Source organism: Lepidochelys olivacea (assembly GCF_965140295.1).
Source record: "Lepidochelys olivacea isolate rLepOli2 genome assembly, chromosome: 11".
Lineage (NCBI taxonomy): Eukaryota > Metazoa > Chordata > Testudines > Cheloniidae > Lepidochelys > Lepidochelys olivacea.
Window position 1 is genome coordinate 67,962,529 of NC_140421.1, and position 17,107 is coordinate 67,979,635.

The following is a 17,107-nucleotide window of genomic DNA, read 5'->3' on the forward strand; positions in this document are numbered from 1 at the left end:
CCAAAACTTCCTCTATGCAACACTAAAATCATGGTTTTTAAGATGCAGCTCAGCAAAGCTCTTACACACACGCACAAGTGAGTAGTTTCACGGACTTTAACAGGACTGCCAGTGTTCCTAGTACTTAAGAATGCACTGTACTTAATCTTTTTGCTGGTTTTGGCCCTTACTGACTTTGTCTTCTGGCCATCCCTAGAAATTCCTAGCAAGCATAAGATGTAGCCGTAAAGGCCCCCAACAAATTCCATGGGTTTAATCAGATAATTTCAAAGAGGGCTTAGTTACCATCTCATGAATAAACAGGGTGATTTGTTTTGCTGAGTGAGCTGTTTAGAAGGGCTTATAATTAAAGGACTTACTATAGTTTGACCAATATGTGGCAAATATTTTTCAGGCAGATACGCTAACTATATTTCTTCGTTTGGTAGCACAAACTTTCCAGAATCCAGTTGCCAATTTGAAGTACTATTTTCCTACTATAATCTTATTATCATAGGTGGAGCTGTTAGGTGAAGCTAATGTAGCCTAACAATTTCCATTATAAGACCCTGATTTCAGCTGTTCATGACTTCACCAGGATGTCACTGTTCAGGCTGAAATTAACATTCCTGTGGTGGGAAGAACACCTCAACAGCCCAACACTGTTTAATTTCAGAAAGGGGAGCTATGCAAAAATGAGGAGGTTAGTTAAACTGAAATTAAAAGGTACAGTGACTAGAGTGAAATCCCTGCAAACTGCATGGGCACTTTCCAAAGACACCATAATAGCAGCCCAACTTAAATGTATACCCCAAATTAAAAAAAAACACAGTAAAAAAACTAAAAAAGAGCCACTGTGGCTTAACAACCGTATAAAAGAAGCAGTGAGAGATAAAAAGGCATCTTTTAAAAAGTTGAAGTCAAATCCTAGTGAGGTAAATAGAAAGGAGCATAAACACTGCCAAATTAAGTGTAAAAATGTAATGAGAAAAGCCAGAAAGGAGTTTGAAGAGCAGCTAGCCAAAAACTCAAAAGGTAATAACAAAAGGTTTTTAAGTACATCAGAAGCAGGAAGCCTGCTAAACAACCAGTGGGGCCCCAGGATGATGGAGATACAAAAGGAGCGCTTACAGACGATAAAGTCATCGAAGAGAAACTAAATGAATTCTTTGCTTCGGTCTTCATGGCTGAGGATGTTAGGGAGATTCCCAGACCTGAGCCATCTTTTATAGGTGACAAATCTGAGGAATTGTCACAGATTGAAGTGTCACTAGAGGAGGTTTTGGGATTAATTGAGAAACTTAACAGTAACAAGTCACTGGGATCAGATGGCATTCTCCCAAGAGTTCTGAAAGAACTCAAATGTGAAATTGCGGAACTATTAACTATGGTTTGTAACCTGTCCTTTAAATCACCTTCTGTACTCAATGATCAGAAGATAGCTAATGTAACGCCAATATTTAAAAAGGGCTCTAGAGGTGATCCCGGCAATTACAGACTAACATCAGTACCGGGAAATTAGTTAAAACAATAGTAAAGAATAAAATTGTCAGACACATAGAAGACTATAAATTGTTGGGGAAAAGTCAACATGGTTTCTGTAAAGGGAAATCATGTCTTTGAAGGGGTCAACAAACATGTGGACAAGGGGGACCCAGTGGACATAGTGTACGTAGATTTCCAGAAAGCCTTTGTCAAGGTCCCTCACCAAACGCTCTTATGTAAATTAAGTTGTCTGGGATAAGAGGGAAGATCCTTTCATGGATTGAGGACTGGTTTAAAAGACAGGGAACAAAGGGTAGGAATAAATGGTAAATTTTCAGAATGGAGAAGGGTGTTCCCCAAGGTCAGTCCTAGGACCAATCCTGTTCAACTTATTCATAAATGATCTGAAGAAAGAGATAAACAGTGAGGTGGCAATTTTGCAGATGATAGTAAACTGTTCAAGATAGTTAAGACCAAAGCAGACTGTGAAGAACTTCAAAAAGATCTCACAAAACTAAGTGATTGGGCAACAAAATGGCAAATGAAATTTCATGTGGATAAATGTAAAGTAATGCATATTGGAAAAAATAACCCCAACTATACACACAATATGATGGGGGCTAATTTAGCTACAAATAATCAGGAAAGAGATCTTTTCCCCATAATATAAGAACTAAGGGACACCAAATGAAATTAATGGGTAGCAGGTTTAAAACAAATGAAGTTGTTCTTCCACACAATGAACAGTCAACCTGTGGAACTCCTTGCCTGAGGAGGTTGTGAAGGCTAGGACTATAACAGGGTTTAAAAGAGAACTGGATAAATTCATGGAGGTTAAGGAATGGTGTCCCTAGCCTCTGTTTGTCAGAGGGTGGAGATGGATGGCAGGAAAGAGACCACTAGATCATTATCTGTTAGGTTCACTCCCTCTTGGCAGCTGGCATTGGCCACTGTCAGTAGACAGGACACTGGGCTGGAGGGACGTTCTAATGTTCTTATGTCCTGTTGTCTAACTCAGGCTGACTTTTTTTTAAGTTTCTGAGAATGAGATTATGGGAAAATATACTGGTTTTACTCATGTTAAATTCTTACAGTTGTTTCATTGAGAAACTCTAGTGTCTCCATGCTTTGGACCAGGGACTTAAAATTTGTCAGAAGGGTTGCCCTGGTGTCAAGGATCCCGTCCTTGTGAAAATCCATTCAAATTCAGGTAAATCATGAACCTCTGAAAATTACAGTTTGCACATGCTCAGTTGAGGGTTATTAGAGCTCAGCAGCTAAATTCCATCTGCACCAGTCATGCTCCCTCCTCCTACAGCTCCTGTTTATCAATTGGTCTACACATGTGCTATCCCCACGGAATAACTGAGCATGCACCATCCTGGGGGCATCAGAGGCTGAGCAGCACTTTCCCTGCAATTTCTCCTCCCAGATGCCAGGGTCCACTGAGATACAAGGCATCAGAGCTGAGTAGAGAAACTTTTTTCCCATACTGGCACGTAGGTGGAGCTAGAGCAGAAGCCTGTCTCAGATGCAGAGGGGTGGAGGAGAAGAGAGGGGTAACAGGAGGAAGAACTGTGGTGGTGGTGTTGAGAGGAACATAGAAGCTGGGGATGATGGGGATTGGGATAGAAGAGTTTATAACCACTAGAGAATTATCCCTTCCAGAACCTGGATCCAGGATTCCTGAATCTCAATATTTCTTTGTGGTCAGCAAATAGCTGTGACACCCCACTGGCAAAAGATGTATTGCCTATCCGTCTCGTGACTGTTCCACAGAGAATGACTACTCACCACTTCTCTCAGTGACTCCATTACTCAACTGATAGAGGATTGGGCTGTGGATCGAAAAGTCCCTGTCCTACTGATGTCCCATATGGGAACACAATGTGGCCCTACATGATGGACTTTCTGACTTCAGTTTTTGTAAAAACGTAGGAAATACCATCCCAAGAAACCTATATTAAAAATGTTGATGTAGCCAAGCACTCAAATGTTAGGAAATGTCTGTATTAAGCTTGCCCATGCAACCTTAATTCAGCCCCTTTGTTTGTATGCACTGTGATACTGTCTTCAATTACATGATCACATACTATTTTCTCACAGAGGCCCTGCCTCGTTCAGTGCATAGGCTGTACTGAATCTGGGGATGAATCAGTTTTGTGTCGTAAATGAGGCTGTTCTCTGTAGGGATTCCTGCCTCAGTTGTTGCAGAAATTGGCAGTGCGTAGTGAGTGAGGCAGGGGATTTGAGGAAGACAGAGGATGGTCTCATGGCTAATGCAGTTGAATTCATCCTGGAGAATTGGATTTTATCCCTAACTCTGCAACAAGGTTCTCATATGGTGCTGGGCAAGTTACTTAAACCAAACTTTTCATAATTGGCCACTAATTTTGTATTGCTTGTTTTCTGAGTGCCCAACTTGAGGCACCGGGGCCTAGATTTGAAGACGTGCTGAACACTCTCTGCTCCTGTTGAAGTCAGTGGGAGCTGTGCTTAGAACATATAAAGTGCTATAAAAATGTAAGTCCACTGAAAAATCAGGCCGTAGGTGTCTCAGAAAGCCACCAAAAATTAATAAGCAACTTTTGTCTTTAATCCTTCTGTGCCTCAGTTTTCTCTGTTTGTGCAATGGGGACAAAATATACCTCAGAGAAGTATAGTGAAGATAAATTCATTAATATTTTTGTGACATTAACTATCTTTTCACTGACCTCTGTCCATCCTGTGCACTGAATGAGGCCAGGGTTCTGTGGATATAATAGTTTGTGATCAGAATATGCACAAAGGGGGCCAAATTAAGGTTGCACAGGCAACCTTAATTCTGGCATTTCCTAACTGTTGAGTGCTTGACATCACAACCTTAAAAATGTTATTTTAATGTAGCTTTTTATGTAGTATGTATTTTACATTGAAATTATCTTTTGCCTGCACCTTAAGATGCTGTATGTTTGTTTGCTGTTCAGTCAAGGTACATTAATACAATACATGAATGTTTTTAAAGCAAATTACTGCAAGCACTACATATCTGCCACTGCAAGTGATGAAGACATTTCAATGATTTCTGCTGTTGAAATGGGTATATAAATATACCTGTTTCCACAACTTGACAGCAGCAAATGTCTGAGAGTTCTCTTATTGCTAGCTATGTCCCTTTCTCCCACCACATGCACACATACACAAAAAAAGAGGAGGAGAAAACGAACGTTCATATAACACACGTCCTGTTATTGATTTTCACCCTAATCCACCCAGAGTCTTCTGTGATGGAAATAATTAGACGGTGTGTACAAAGATGAAACAAGAATCAATTCAATGCCAGGTTGCCAAAAATGAAGACAAGGGCACTCAATGGTGTATAGCACTCTTTTTTTGGATGATTGTGCTTCCCATTTTGAGAAGCAGCTGAGTGGTGGTGATGTCACCCAGCCTCCTGTTCATTAAATGGTGTTAGCTTTATGCCTGTACAATTCCATTGCGGGGGTGGGGGGGAATACACACTTGGGTCGCAGCATCATTTTACAGGAGCTCTGCAATTAAAAAGAAAAGTCTATAACATGTACAGTGTGAGTTCCATTCCAATTGCAAGAGTTTATTTCTTCTGATATATAATACACCTTATTTTTTACAGAGCATTCTTAACAAAGAGCATCACAAAACACTTTAGAAATGCTAAGAAGAAAATAAGGTCTAAAGGCTGGCTTTGAAGAGAAGGAAGTGTTGTTGTGCTTTGGAGGGCAGGGAAGAAAATGTTCCAGACAGATGGGGCCGGATAAGCAAATGAGCAACTTCCAGCTATGGACAATTGTAGGGAAGCCATGAAGCAGCAGCCAGGTTGGAAGAGTGGAATGAGGAGGTGGATATGAATCTAGAGTAAACCATCAGCAATCTTGAATTGAATTTAGGAAGTGAAGGTGATGTGAATGAGATTTTTAGCAGGTCTCAGAGTGTAGGAAGACTTTTATAAAAGGGATGATTGATAGCTGAGGTCAGAACCTGTTGATCACTGTATACACCCAAAAAGAAAAGGCATACTAGTGGCAGCTTAGTTAACTACTTATGGAAGTACCGTGAAAGGCAGAACAGACAAACTTACAGATGGGAGAGGCAGTCAGAAGATAAAGTATTGGGTTTGGGTTGACATCAAGATTTCAAGAGGTATTCAATGATATTTTTGTAATTTTTAAACAGCAGTGAAATCCAGCTGTTCTCAACAATGAGATTAACCAAGCGGAAAGCCTCAGGCTTTCAGTTTTCCCATTGTAGGCAGGCACGAGTGCTGCCTAAAAAAATGCTTTGTGCAATATAGCTGTAGAGCAGCTTCACTGCAGGAACTTCCTGTCTCTGAGCAGACCTCATTTCTACAGGCCTTGCTGGGAATCTACTTCTGTTCTTCCTCTCACCTACCATTCTCCTTCTACATCTACTACACCAGAGGAATCTCAGCAGCAGCCTGGTGAAAACTGTGTTCCGACGTCTGCTCCATCATCACATGTGCACTGGCTCTGCTCCTGCCTGCCATGCTGCCAATGGCTTTGCCCACATGTGCTTGCCAGCTGGGAAGCTCCAACTTAACCCAGCCTGCCATGTCGTCTTCCGAGGGTGAGAAGACCCTCGTGGGCCCCTCTATCTTTGATCTCCATGGACTCCCCTTTATGACTGGTGTTATTCTGAACTCTCCTTTGTAGCTCTGGCCTCCTTCCTGGTTGCCTCTCCCCCATTTTGGCAATAATACTACTTTCCTTGCAAGGCCTCAGACACAGTCATGTTATCACAGATTTTCCTGTGTTCTGGGAGAGTCCTATATCAATGAGAATTCTGGGTTGAGGCAGGTTGACCCATACCAATTACGCCTCTCCTCTGCCTTGTAATAGGCTGGAGATCTTTCTTTTCTTGTGACATTTCCTTCTACTCCCTCCTCAGCTGCAGACCAAATTCTTACCAGTCTAACTAATGTAATTATTCTATATTCATCACTGTAGAATGTGAATAATATCATTTCCTCTTTCTCCTCCCCCAGTGAATGGGAGGGCAAAATCCTCCTCTTTGTCCAAGAGCGCCAAGATCTCCTCCTCCTTTGATTCAGAATCCTTGTCCAAATGAGTGTCTAATTGTTAAATCCCTGGAAACTGAAGATACTTCTGTACTATGAGTTGGTGCTTTGAGATAGGAGAGCATATGTGGATATTTCTTGATGGAAAGCTAACTGGAAAAAGTGAGTTTTTATGATAGATTTGAAGAAGTGTTAAATTCTTAGCCTACTAGAGGAGAGAATGCTGGTCTGTGAAACTGTGGAATAATTATTAATAGATTATTTATGTGTAGAAGAAAGAGGCTATAGGAACAAGAGATTTTTCTGGTGTAGCATTTATGTACTTCTTATGAGTCAAACTCTCTTCTACTTGGCTGCTAGGTATCCATTCTCTCCATTCTGATCCCACCATAAAACACTTCTTCCGTGCAACCTACCATTAGATCAACTCTAATATTGAGATTTTTATGTTATCTCTCTCATCCATCTAAAAAAATAGTTTCTCATCCCTCATTCCATTTTGATTTTGAACTGTATTGTTGGTCTATTGAAGCCATTTGCTCCATGAGTCTATGTCCTTCTTGGACATAGGACCAAGCACAGTGTTGATCACTATACTGATTTAAGTCAAACAGTTAAGCCAAAATAAAAAGAATTTGGTAATGCTCATTGTCACAGGTTCACATTTTCTTTTGTAGGTGCACAATGTCCAAACCAAAAATAGACTGTGTTGGAAGGAATTTTCAGTTAAGAGTTATAATAGATGCATAATGTCCTAGCCATTGTGTTCTCATTACTTCATTACACAAAAGGAAAACCTGTAGAACAATCAGAGAGTAGAACTGAAATGAATTTACTTAACTTAGCCTAGTAGTGGCTGAAGTATTAACAATAAACCAGAGCTACTGTAGTGTAATTCAGATTTCAGTAATGTCCGTGTGCTGAGGAGATCTTAAGCTCATGGACACAGAACACTAGCACAAAGTCTGATCTCCTGTAACCCATCTGTCTTGAGAAGGCCCACAGGCTAATGTTTCAGAGGATATTATTTCTGGAACAGTGTTAGTGGTTCACATTGCTTTTGTGGGTTCATAATTTATATTTTTAAATTATGTATTGCACTCATTTAGGGGATCAACTCAGGAAAGCACTTAAGCACGTGTTTAGGTGCCTTATTGAATAGGGGCCTTAAGAGTTTGAACCTGGTATTGATTCCACTGAAGTCAATGGGAGGTTTGCCATTTACTTCAATAGAAGCAGGATCAGGCCTGTAACAGATAACGGATTTGTGTATCTTATAACTTTTGGGAGCATAAATATTACACACACCATCCAAAATCATAGTAATGTAGACCTTGTTATTGCTAAAATCAAATCATGTTGCTTTAGATTTCTTTAGATATCTTATTTAGATATAATAAGATTAAATTGAATCAAATTCTTGTATGTCTTTCTTTTCTTCTGTAGTTTGGCTTTGCATCCTCGGAAAGACATTGTGGTAACTGCAAGCGATGACCGCCTCTGGAAGATGTGGGCCTTTCCTAATGGGAACATCATTATGACAGGCGAAGGCCACACTGATTGGCTTTCTGGCTGCTGCTTCCATCCAAGGTTAGTACAAACAGTACCCTCAACCAGCGCTAATCCCTTCTGGGGAAGTGCTTGTTTGCCTTTTCGTCCCTTGGTGGCTTGCTTTGATGACTTTCTATTCTCAGTGTAACCCTGTGCTCTCCGCTGAATTTCTAAACATGTAGATAAACGTTCCTTTGGCTTTCACTGTGTTGACTTAAGATTGATTGCTCTGGATATTTTGTACGCCCCAAACTTGGTGCACATGCCGGTGCATCGAACAAATAGTACTGAGCTTTTTAAGTCTAGCTGTGTTCATTCTCTGTGTGTCCCTGCACCGTGACGAACATTGCGTGTTCTTTAGTTGTATAGGACAGTTGACTTCCTTGTATTAATCATTTTTGTGGATCTTATTTAAAATATTTAAATTTCCCTAAGGAATAGGTGTGTGGGCTTCCCCCCAACCCTTTTATAGAAAGTCAAATGATTTTGCAGACAAAGTAATGTTCAGAACAGGAAACAGTCATAAGCTACTGAAATAGTCCAAAAATATTTAGAGTTAATGGTTATTCTATAGAAAAATGTAATTTAATTGTACTCTGGAAAACTTAGCTTTTCATCTCCTGAGGTTGGAGATGTACACAGTAAAATGATTTTGCATCAGATGTATGTTGTAAACCATGGCTTGCAGTTGTAGTTAGAGCTCTTTGTATTTTAACATAGTGAATATCTGCTTGACTCCGCAGCCCAAATTTTAACTTAAAGCCTTATTAAGCCTCCAAATCTGCATTTTTTTCATTGCGAGGCACTATCTTTGCTGTTCTTCAGAAGTAATTTTAAAAAAAATCTTTTTAATTTCAAAGCTTCTGTTGGCTTCTCATATGTTAATTGAATCTTAAAAAGGAAAAAGAAGTAGCCGTGCTCTTTTAAGCCTCAGTGCAGGAATGCATCCCAATTTGTGAGAGAACTTAAGTATGTGCTTAATTTTCAGCTTGTACCATTTTTTTCAGTGGGACTTGCATACGTGCTTGTGTGCTTTCCTGAAATGGGTTATTATTGAGTAAGATGGAAAGTTGCAGACTTGATCCTGCATTTCCTTATGTACCCAAAATTCCCCTTGCCTTAACTGCGAGTTTCAGGTGCATAAGTAATGTAGGTTCGGACCCTAAATATGATGCCTTTGTTTCAGAATACCCTCCTAATACTTAGAGGCAGTACGATGTATCAAAGGGGCATCGCTCTGATATTTGAATGAATTAAAAAATGTAGGTGGGGGAGGCAAGGGAAGGGAGGAAGAATGGGAAGTTGGGTCTTCCATTTCCCTAAATACTACAGAAGACTTTTTTTTTTTTTCAATGAATGGCAGCTCAGGTTGCATTGAACAGAGGAGCCTGCAGTACATTCCATATCAAACTTATAGATAAACAGAACACTGCCATCGTCTCACCTCTTATGAACATCAAACTCCTCCCTGAGAACAGAAAATACAATTAGAAAAGCATGCTATCACTTATAAGGCTGCTGGGCATACTAATCAGATTTCAATAATGCGTTGTTACCATGACACCGATGACTCAGATTCAAAAAAGGAAAAAAAAACTCATTAGTTTTTGACCAGCAGACAGTCCTTTCAATAGGCCTCCCAGTCTCTCATTCAATTATTGAAATTTAAAATGAGCAAGGTACATCATTATTCACTTGCAGTATGAATTTACTCTGGCTGAATGCGATATAAAGAGTAAACGAAATGCCGCTACAGTATGCGCCTGCTGTTAATGGATGAAATAAATATAATGGGACAAAATACATTTAATCGGTCTTTTTTTCAGTTTAGGGCTTCTACACATCAGATGTTCAAGATGTGAAATTAACAAGATGTAAGTGGAAAGTTCTTGTACAGGGTGTCACGATTAAAATGTAGACATTCATTAGTTTAATTTTTATTTGCATGAATAAATGGTTTATTCACAGAGGAGGTTGAGAGGAAGGGTATTCCCGTAGGAAGGCTTCTCAGTGGGGATTCAAAGACCAGGGTTCAATTCCCTATTCATCCACTAACTTCCTGTGTGACTTGAGGCATGTAATTTAATTGCTCTTTGCTCTGGTTCCCCACCTGTAACATGGGGATAATACCTACTTTCTCCCACCCTTGTCTGTCTTGTCTATTAAGATTTTAAGGTCTTCAGTGAAGGCACTGTCTCTTATAATAATATTAGACAATGCCTAGCACAATGGGGCCTAACCTGGCTGGTTCCATAATACAAATGAATAATAATCTATCTTTATAAGATATTAAAAACAAAGCTCTCTTACATTTTTAAAGGCTCAATTCTGTTAGAACTTGGGTTTCCTTTTCATAAGACAAGAGTTTTGCTACAAACAAAAGGAATAAACATTCTACGTCAAGTAGTGTCTCTGTGGGTGTCCACTTCAGGTGCATATGTGCCTCTTGAACCCTTGATCTGAGATTTTCCATGAGCAGTGTTTCATCAGCCGCACATGCTCCCTATGCCTCCTTGTGCTACACAACAATAGACTATATAAGGATGAGAGAGCAAACTGCCCTCAGTTCCTTCTCATGTGCATCAGCCTGAGGCAGACTCTTAGTGTGTTTGCTTTGAGCGTGCCTCGACTATCTTGTATTCAGATTTTCCTGTAGTAGTTTGCTTAGGATTAGTTAATATAGGTAGTTGTTAGTGATCGTTATAGTCAGTTAAAGATAAGTAGTGAGAGGATTGTTTTGTTCCTCTCCCTCCCCTTGGGAAGCCTTACTCTCCTGGCAGGGTGTGCCTGGCTCACCATATTTTAAACACTGCCTCTTGTTGAGAGGCTACACCTATGAACAACAGCCCCTCTCAGGACTTGTCTATACTTTTGGCTAAATTGGCACTGCTGTGATTCAAGAAGTGGTGTCGATTTAGCAGGTCTGGTGAAGGCAAGCTAAGTCAGTGGCAGAGCGCTGTCCCGTCAACGTCTGTACTCCATCTTCCCGAGAGGCAGAAGGTAAGTTAGAGGGAGAGTGTCTCCTGTTCACTTAGCACAGTATAGACATCTCTGTAAGTTGATCTAAGTTATGTCGACTTCAGTTACATAACTGAAGTAGCGTAACTTAGGTCGACTTACAGCTTTAGCGTAGACCAGCTCTAAGTGCGTCCATTGCTGCAGGGAGTCCCACATCTCCCAGAAGTGCAACTTCTGCTTGGCCCTCAAATCCCAAGCAAGGAAGAATAGGGAGATTAAACTCAGATTCTTGATGATGGAATGCTCCCTTCAACCAACTTCTGAGTCAGGTCAGGAGACCCCCTCCTGTACCTCTGTCTCCAGATAGATCCAGTTCCCCTTCAACCTCGGTGGAGGCTTTCCCTAAGAAAGTAAAGACTTTGGAGGCTTCATGGAAAACTTCCAAAAAGAGGGGTGCAGACTTTCTTCTTAAGGAGCCAGTTCTGAACAAGCCAAAGTCGCCTGCCAGATCAATGGTCTTTGAAGCCTTGACCTCTGGGCTTGGTACCATTGAATCATGGGACTCCTCATCCAGTACCAGCATGGCCAGAAAGTCCCAGAACTCAAAGGAGAGACATGGCTCCAACAGGGCCTCAGCACCCTCTACCAAGGACAAGGAGAGCAAGCATAAGCACGATAGATTGGAACTGTTGGGCTCAGCCCTGCCATTGGTGCCTACCCAATTGGCACCCTCAGTACCAAACAAGCAATGGCACCAGATACCGTCAGTGCATAGCCGCCCCTCCCCAATCAATGGTACCATCGGCTTCACCTACTGCATCCTTGGCTACTGCCTCAGTACCAATCCTGTATTTGGTACCACAAGAGTTCAGATACACTAAGGATCTGTCTGTAATAGACAAACCTGGAGTCTCTGCTCCTCATGGGTATTGACCACCTCTTGGTACCGAGACCCTGATCTCCAGAAAGCCACTGACCTCTGGTACTTCAGGACTCTTCACCCTTTTCTGCAGGTGCTCTTCTGTTGGACAATATTGAGGATAAAGGAAACATCCAGTCAGTCTCTTCTATTTCTGTTCAGGGTTTTCCAACCTCACCTTTCAGGAACCCATTCTTTGAAAGTCATAGGGAAGATGGCGCTCATCAGCAAGGGTGGGGGAACCAATGCTGCATGCCATCCCAACATGGGCCCCCCGAATGGGATTGCGGGGCTGCCTATGGGCAGCAATTTGCCAGACCACTGCTAGTGTGTCATAAGGAGGCTAGAGTCTTACAGTATTCTCCTCACCAACCAGGTCCCATGATAGGAGGAGACATTTGAAGAGCAGGAGGCCAAGGTGGATTAAGAAGCCACCCCTAAAACACCTGTTTCATCCTCTGCTCCAGACAAGGCTGTTATGCCTCTGCCATCTTTCATGGCCAACAATTTTGGAAATTTCAAGATCTCATAAAGGGGGTGACTGATGCTCTTGAAATTGCACTCAAATAAGTCAAGGATTCACAGCACAAACTGTTGAATATCCTGCAGTCAGGAACACCATCCATGCTGGTGTCACTCATTAGTGAGGTGTTCCTGGATCCAGCTAACACTGTATGGCAAGCACCTGTTACTATTCTATTATCACATAAACAGCCAGATAAGAAGTATTATGTTCCCTCTAAGGACTCTGACTTTTTGTTCTCCCATCCTCTACCTAACTCCCTGGTGGTGAATGTGGTAAATGAGCAGGGTAAGCAACACTTCACCAAGTTTACCCATGTCAAGCTGTCTGGAGTCATACATCGATGACTGGCTACTCAAGAGCCATTCTTATGAAGCAGTGATATCTTCCATCCAGATGGCTCTGGCTCTGTTCCAGAAGTTGGGTCTGCAACTGAATGTAGAAAAATCCACATTAACCCCAGTACAGCAAATACAGTTTTTGGGTCATCTTTGCAGTCATTGACAGCCAGGGCCTACCTTCCCTTAGACAGATTCATAACATTGTACTTCTTCTTTGGGCAATTCAGGGGAGACCTTGAACCACAATAAGGAACGGTCTTCAGCTCCTGGGACACATGGCAGCTTGCACCTTCATGACTGGTCATGCCTTCTCTTCTTCCAGGGTTGCCTCAGGACGACCTATTCTCACACCTTGGACAGACAGATGACTTTTCCTTTACAAGTGACAAACTCCATAGATAGGTAGAAAGATCAGTTCAACATCTGTGAAGATGTACCTTTCTGTTGCCCAGCTCCACCATTAACTCTATCAACAGATGCATCACTTTTGGGATTGGAATCTCACCTCAATGCCCTCACAACTCAGGAAGACGGACAACTCAATCTGTTGAACTCAGGGCTGTCAGGAATTCCTGCCTCCATTTCCTACCCCTCATTGGGCCAAATCAATCAGGATCATGCCATACAAACTATTCTGCATGTTCTGTATCAACTAGCAGTGGGGAGCAAGATCCCCCACCCTGTGCACCAAAGCCATGAAACTGGAACTGATGCATAGCTCATCAGATTGAAATTTCATCACTCTATCTCCCAGGTATTCAGAACATCACAACCAATTTTCTCAGCAGGAGCATTTTCCAGGACTAGGAACGAAAGCTAAACTCACAAATTCTCCACAATATAGTTTAAAGGTGGGGACTCCCAGAGGTGGATCTCTTTGCCACCACCAGGAACAAATAGTGTCCTCTGTTCTACTCAGGAGGAGAGCTAGGCCACCACTCTTTGGGAGATGCCTTTCTCCTACCTTGGATGAAGGGTCCACTCTATGCTTTCCTCCAGCACTGCTAATACTAAGGGTGATGAACAAGATTGGACCGGACAAAGCCAGAGTTATCCCTAATAGTACCAATCTGGTGGAGACACTTGCATGCTCCACCTTTGTGTCCAACAGCCATTCAAGCTTCTGACTTTTCCTCACCTCTCCCCCCCCCTCAGGTCAGGTGCTTCACCCCAATCTAGGGGTTCTCCTTGGGGCCTGGATCCTCAGTCTTCTCAGAGTTAAAATCTTCCTGCTCTATGGAAGTGCAGCTGGTGTTACTGAACAGTAAGAAATGAGTCAACACAAATTACTTACCTGCAGAAATAGAAGAGATTCTTCCTTTGGTGACATTGCCACTGTCTGGTGCCTGCATCTGTGTCACTCTGTCATCCCGCATTACCTGTTAGATCAAAATAAATCAGGGTTATCAGTTAGTTTGATTTAAGACCCTCTTGTCTACAGTATCAGCCTTTCATCCTCCAGCAGAAGGGTTCTCCATATTTCCTCACCCTGTGTCATCAAGGTTTATTAATGATTTGTGGAATCTCTGCCCCCAGATTAGGGACCCCACTCCCACTTGGGACCTCAATTTGGTACTTAAATACCTCATGAGACCTCCATTCATACCAATGGAAACCTGCTCTCTGCTCCGCTTATCTGCAAAGACTACCTTTTTAGTAGTTATCACATTGGTCCAGGGGGGTTGGGAAATTGGGGGCCTTGATGGCAGATCTCCCCTTTATTGTGTTCTTCAAGAATAAGGTTTCCTTATGCTGACACCTCAAATTCTTACCTAAGATACCATCAGAATTTCATCTTAACCAATCCATTCACCTACTATTCTTCCCAAAACTGCATAGCTCTCTGCAGGAGACCTGTTTCCATGCCTTAGACATTAGAAGGGCATTGGTCAAGCAGGTAGAACCAAACGAATTTCAGAAGTCACCAAGACTGTTTATTTTCATCACAGGTAGATCCAAGGGGTCCACAGTCTCTTGTCAGAGACTATTGAGGTGGATATCTGGGTGTATTATCACTTGTTATTATGCCGCAGCATTCTTCCCTCCTCTCCCCGAAAGGGTGATAGCATGTTCTACCAGATCATAACCACATCCACAGCATTACTTGAGAACTCGTCAGTGTCTGAGATATGTAGGGCCATCACATAGGCTTCAGTATATACATTTTCTAAACATTATGTTTTGATCCGTGCTACCAGATCTGATGCGGCACTTGATTCTGCAGTACTGTCTTCAGTTCTAGACTCAGCTCTGAAGCTCCCTCTGGGGATCCTGCTTGGAAGTCACCTGAAGAGCAGAACCAATGGGGATGCTACCTGAAGAAAAAGAGGTTACTCCCCTTGTATAGTAACTGCGGTTCTTAGAGATGTGTCCCACTACAGATGCTCCACTACCCACTCTCCTTCCCCTCTGCTTTAGACTGTTTTCTATGGGATGTTCAGGTAGAGAAGAAACTAAGGGTGGTTTGTCCATGCATCCCTATATAACCTCGGTTTCCAGCACAAGGAGGCATAGGGAGCCATGTGCAGGCCAAAAGGACACTGCTAATGGAAAATCTCCAATCAAGGCACATGCATACCTGAAGGGGAACACTCATAGGAATCAGAGTAACAGCCGTGTTAGTCTGTATTCGCAAAAAGACAAGGAGTACTTGTGTCACCTTAGAGACTAACCAATAAGTGAGCTGTAGCTCACGAAAGCTTATGCTCAAATAAATGGGTTAGTCTCTAAGGTGCCACAAGTACTCCTTTTCTTTTTACTCATAGGAATATGCATCTTAAAGAACCACAATTATTGCACAAGGTGAGTAACCTTTTCCTCTAGATCTTTACACAGTTTGTACTACGAAAACTACAAACATTTTTTTTTAAAAGCCTTTGGTCTATTGCTATTGTATTATTTCTGTATGTCAACGTGTCATTGGCTTGCTTAATTGTTTTCTGAAGTTTGTATTTTTTCTATGAAATTTTATTTTAGGGCTGAGCATAAGGATTTTTCTACTAACCACAATTTATTGTTGGCCATTAGTTGCCTGATACAGTACAGGCTAGATTGTCTTTCACAAAAGGCCTTCAAAACAAAGCCAAAAAATCCAGTATGAAATTTAGGAGTCGTAGAGAATTTGCCCCAAGGGCCAGATTCAATAAAAGCTTCATCTGGTGTCTCAGCAATGCCATGCGAGCTCTGAACTGTAATTGAAATTAATAGAACACTTTCCTTTGTACTCACCTAAAATCCCATTCAGCGCCAGAATACTACGGGAAAAAATTATGCGGCTTAAAAATATTTACTAACTATATTGCTGAGTTCCTATGGCAATTTTATATTTTATGGCAGACACAGAGAATGCTTTCTTTGTATTATTCCCCACAGAAATCTTGGAAATTGCTGCCTTTCAACTTACAGCTAATGTAACCTTGAAAAGAATCTGTTCTGACCTTTACATTGTCTTTCATAAAGCAAAGTTGCACAGTCCTCTGGTACAGCTTTTCACCAGTCTTAAATATCTGGAAAGGGAAAGAAATGGAACAGTCTCTACACAAGTGAAAAAACAGAACATAGCTTATTGGTAGAGCAGTGTGGAAAAAAAATCATTCCGAGTTGACCAGAAACAACAAAAAAATCATTTTTTTCACTGACCCTACCAAAAAAAAAAAAGAAGAAGAAGAAAAACTGTTTTGGATTGAATGAAATGTTTCAATTTTTTCATCTTTTTTTTTTTCAACTGGCAAAATTCGGCAAATTTAGAAAATATTTTTGTTGACCTGAATCTGCAAGTTTTGGTGAAAAAAATTTTGTGACCAAAAATTTTCACCCAGCTCTGCTTATTGACCAAAATTTGGATGGAAAATAGAATTGAATTTTCTTTCCAGTACTAATCTAAATCAAACTACTATTTGACTTTGAAGCCATCTTGACTGAAGCTGTATTCTTATTAACTGGGTAAGAATTTCACTGATAACAATCTCATATTTAAAATAATTCCCTTGGAAAACGAGGTATAATGACAAACCTATTTTGATCACTACATCATTTCATGTGCACCATAGATATCCATATATGATAACAGCTATACTGACTGACAAACCAGGGACTTCCAGAACTAAAACCATGAATCACTACAGATTGAGCTAAATAGCCAGACTTCATAGGTAGGGGGTTGTAGCAGATTCAGATCCTCTGTGGATCACGACAAGAGTGATGTGTGTATTTACAAGATAAACATTTGCATAGACCCAGCCTTTCCCTCCCCATACTGGGAAGTGCTCTTGAACACAGTTGCTAAGTGGGAGGGCACT

The 17,107-nt window shown here is 41.3% G+C and overlaps 1 protein-coding gene across 6 annotated transcripts in view; it reads left to right on the forward strand.

Moving 5' to 3' along the window:
• Positions 1 to 17,107, forward strand: part of SPAG16 (sperm associated antigen 16) — a gene marked incomplete at its 5' end in the record, with an annotated part of 730,962 nt that overhangs the window by 386,396 nt on the left and 327,459 nt on the right. For all 6 annotated transcript variants that reach the window (XM_084643191.1, XM_084643189.1, XM_084643190.1 and 3 more), the window contains one exon: positions 7,964 to 8,107. In XM_084643191.1, coding sequence (XP_084499317.1) covers positions 7,964 to 8,107 — 144 coding nt within the window. The remainder of the gene's footprint in view (positions 1 to 7,963; positions 8,108 to 17,107) is intronic.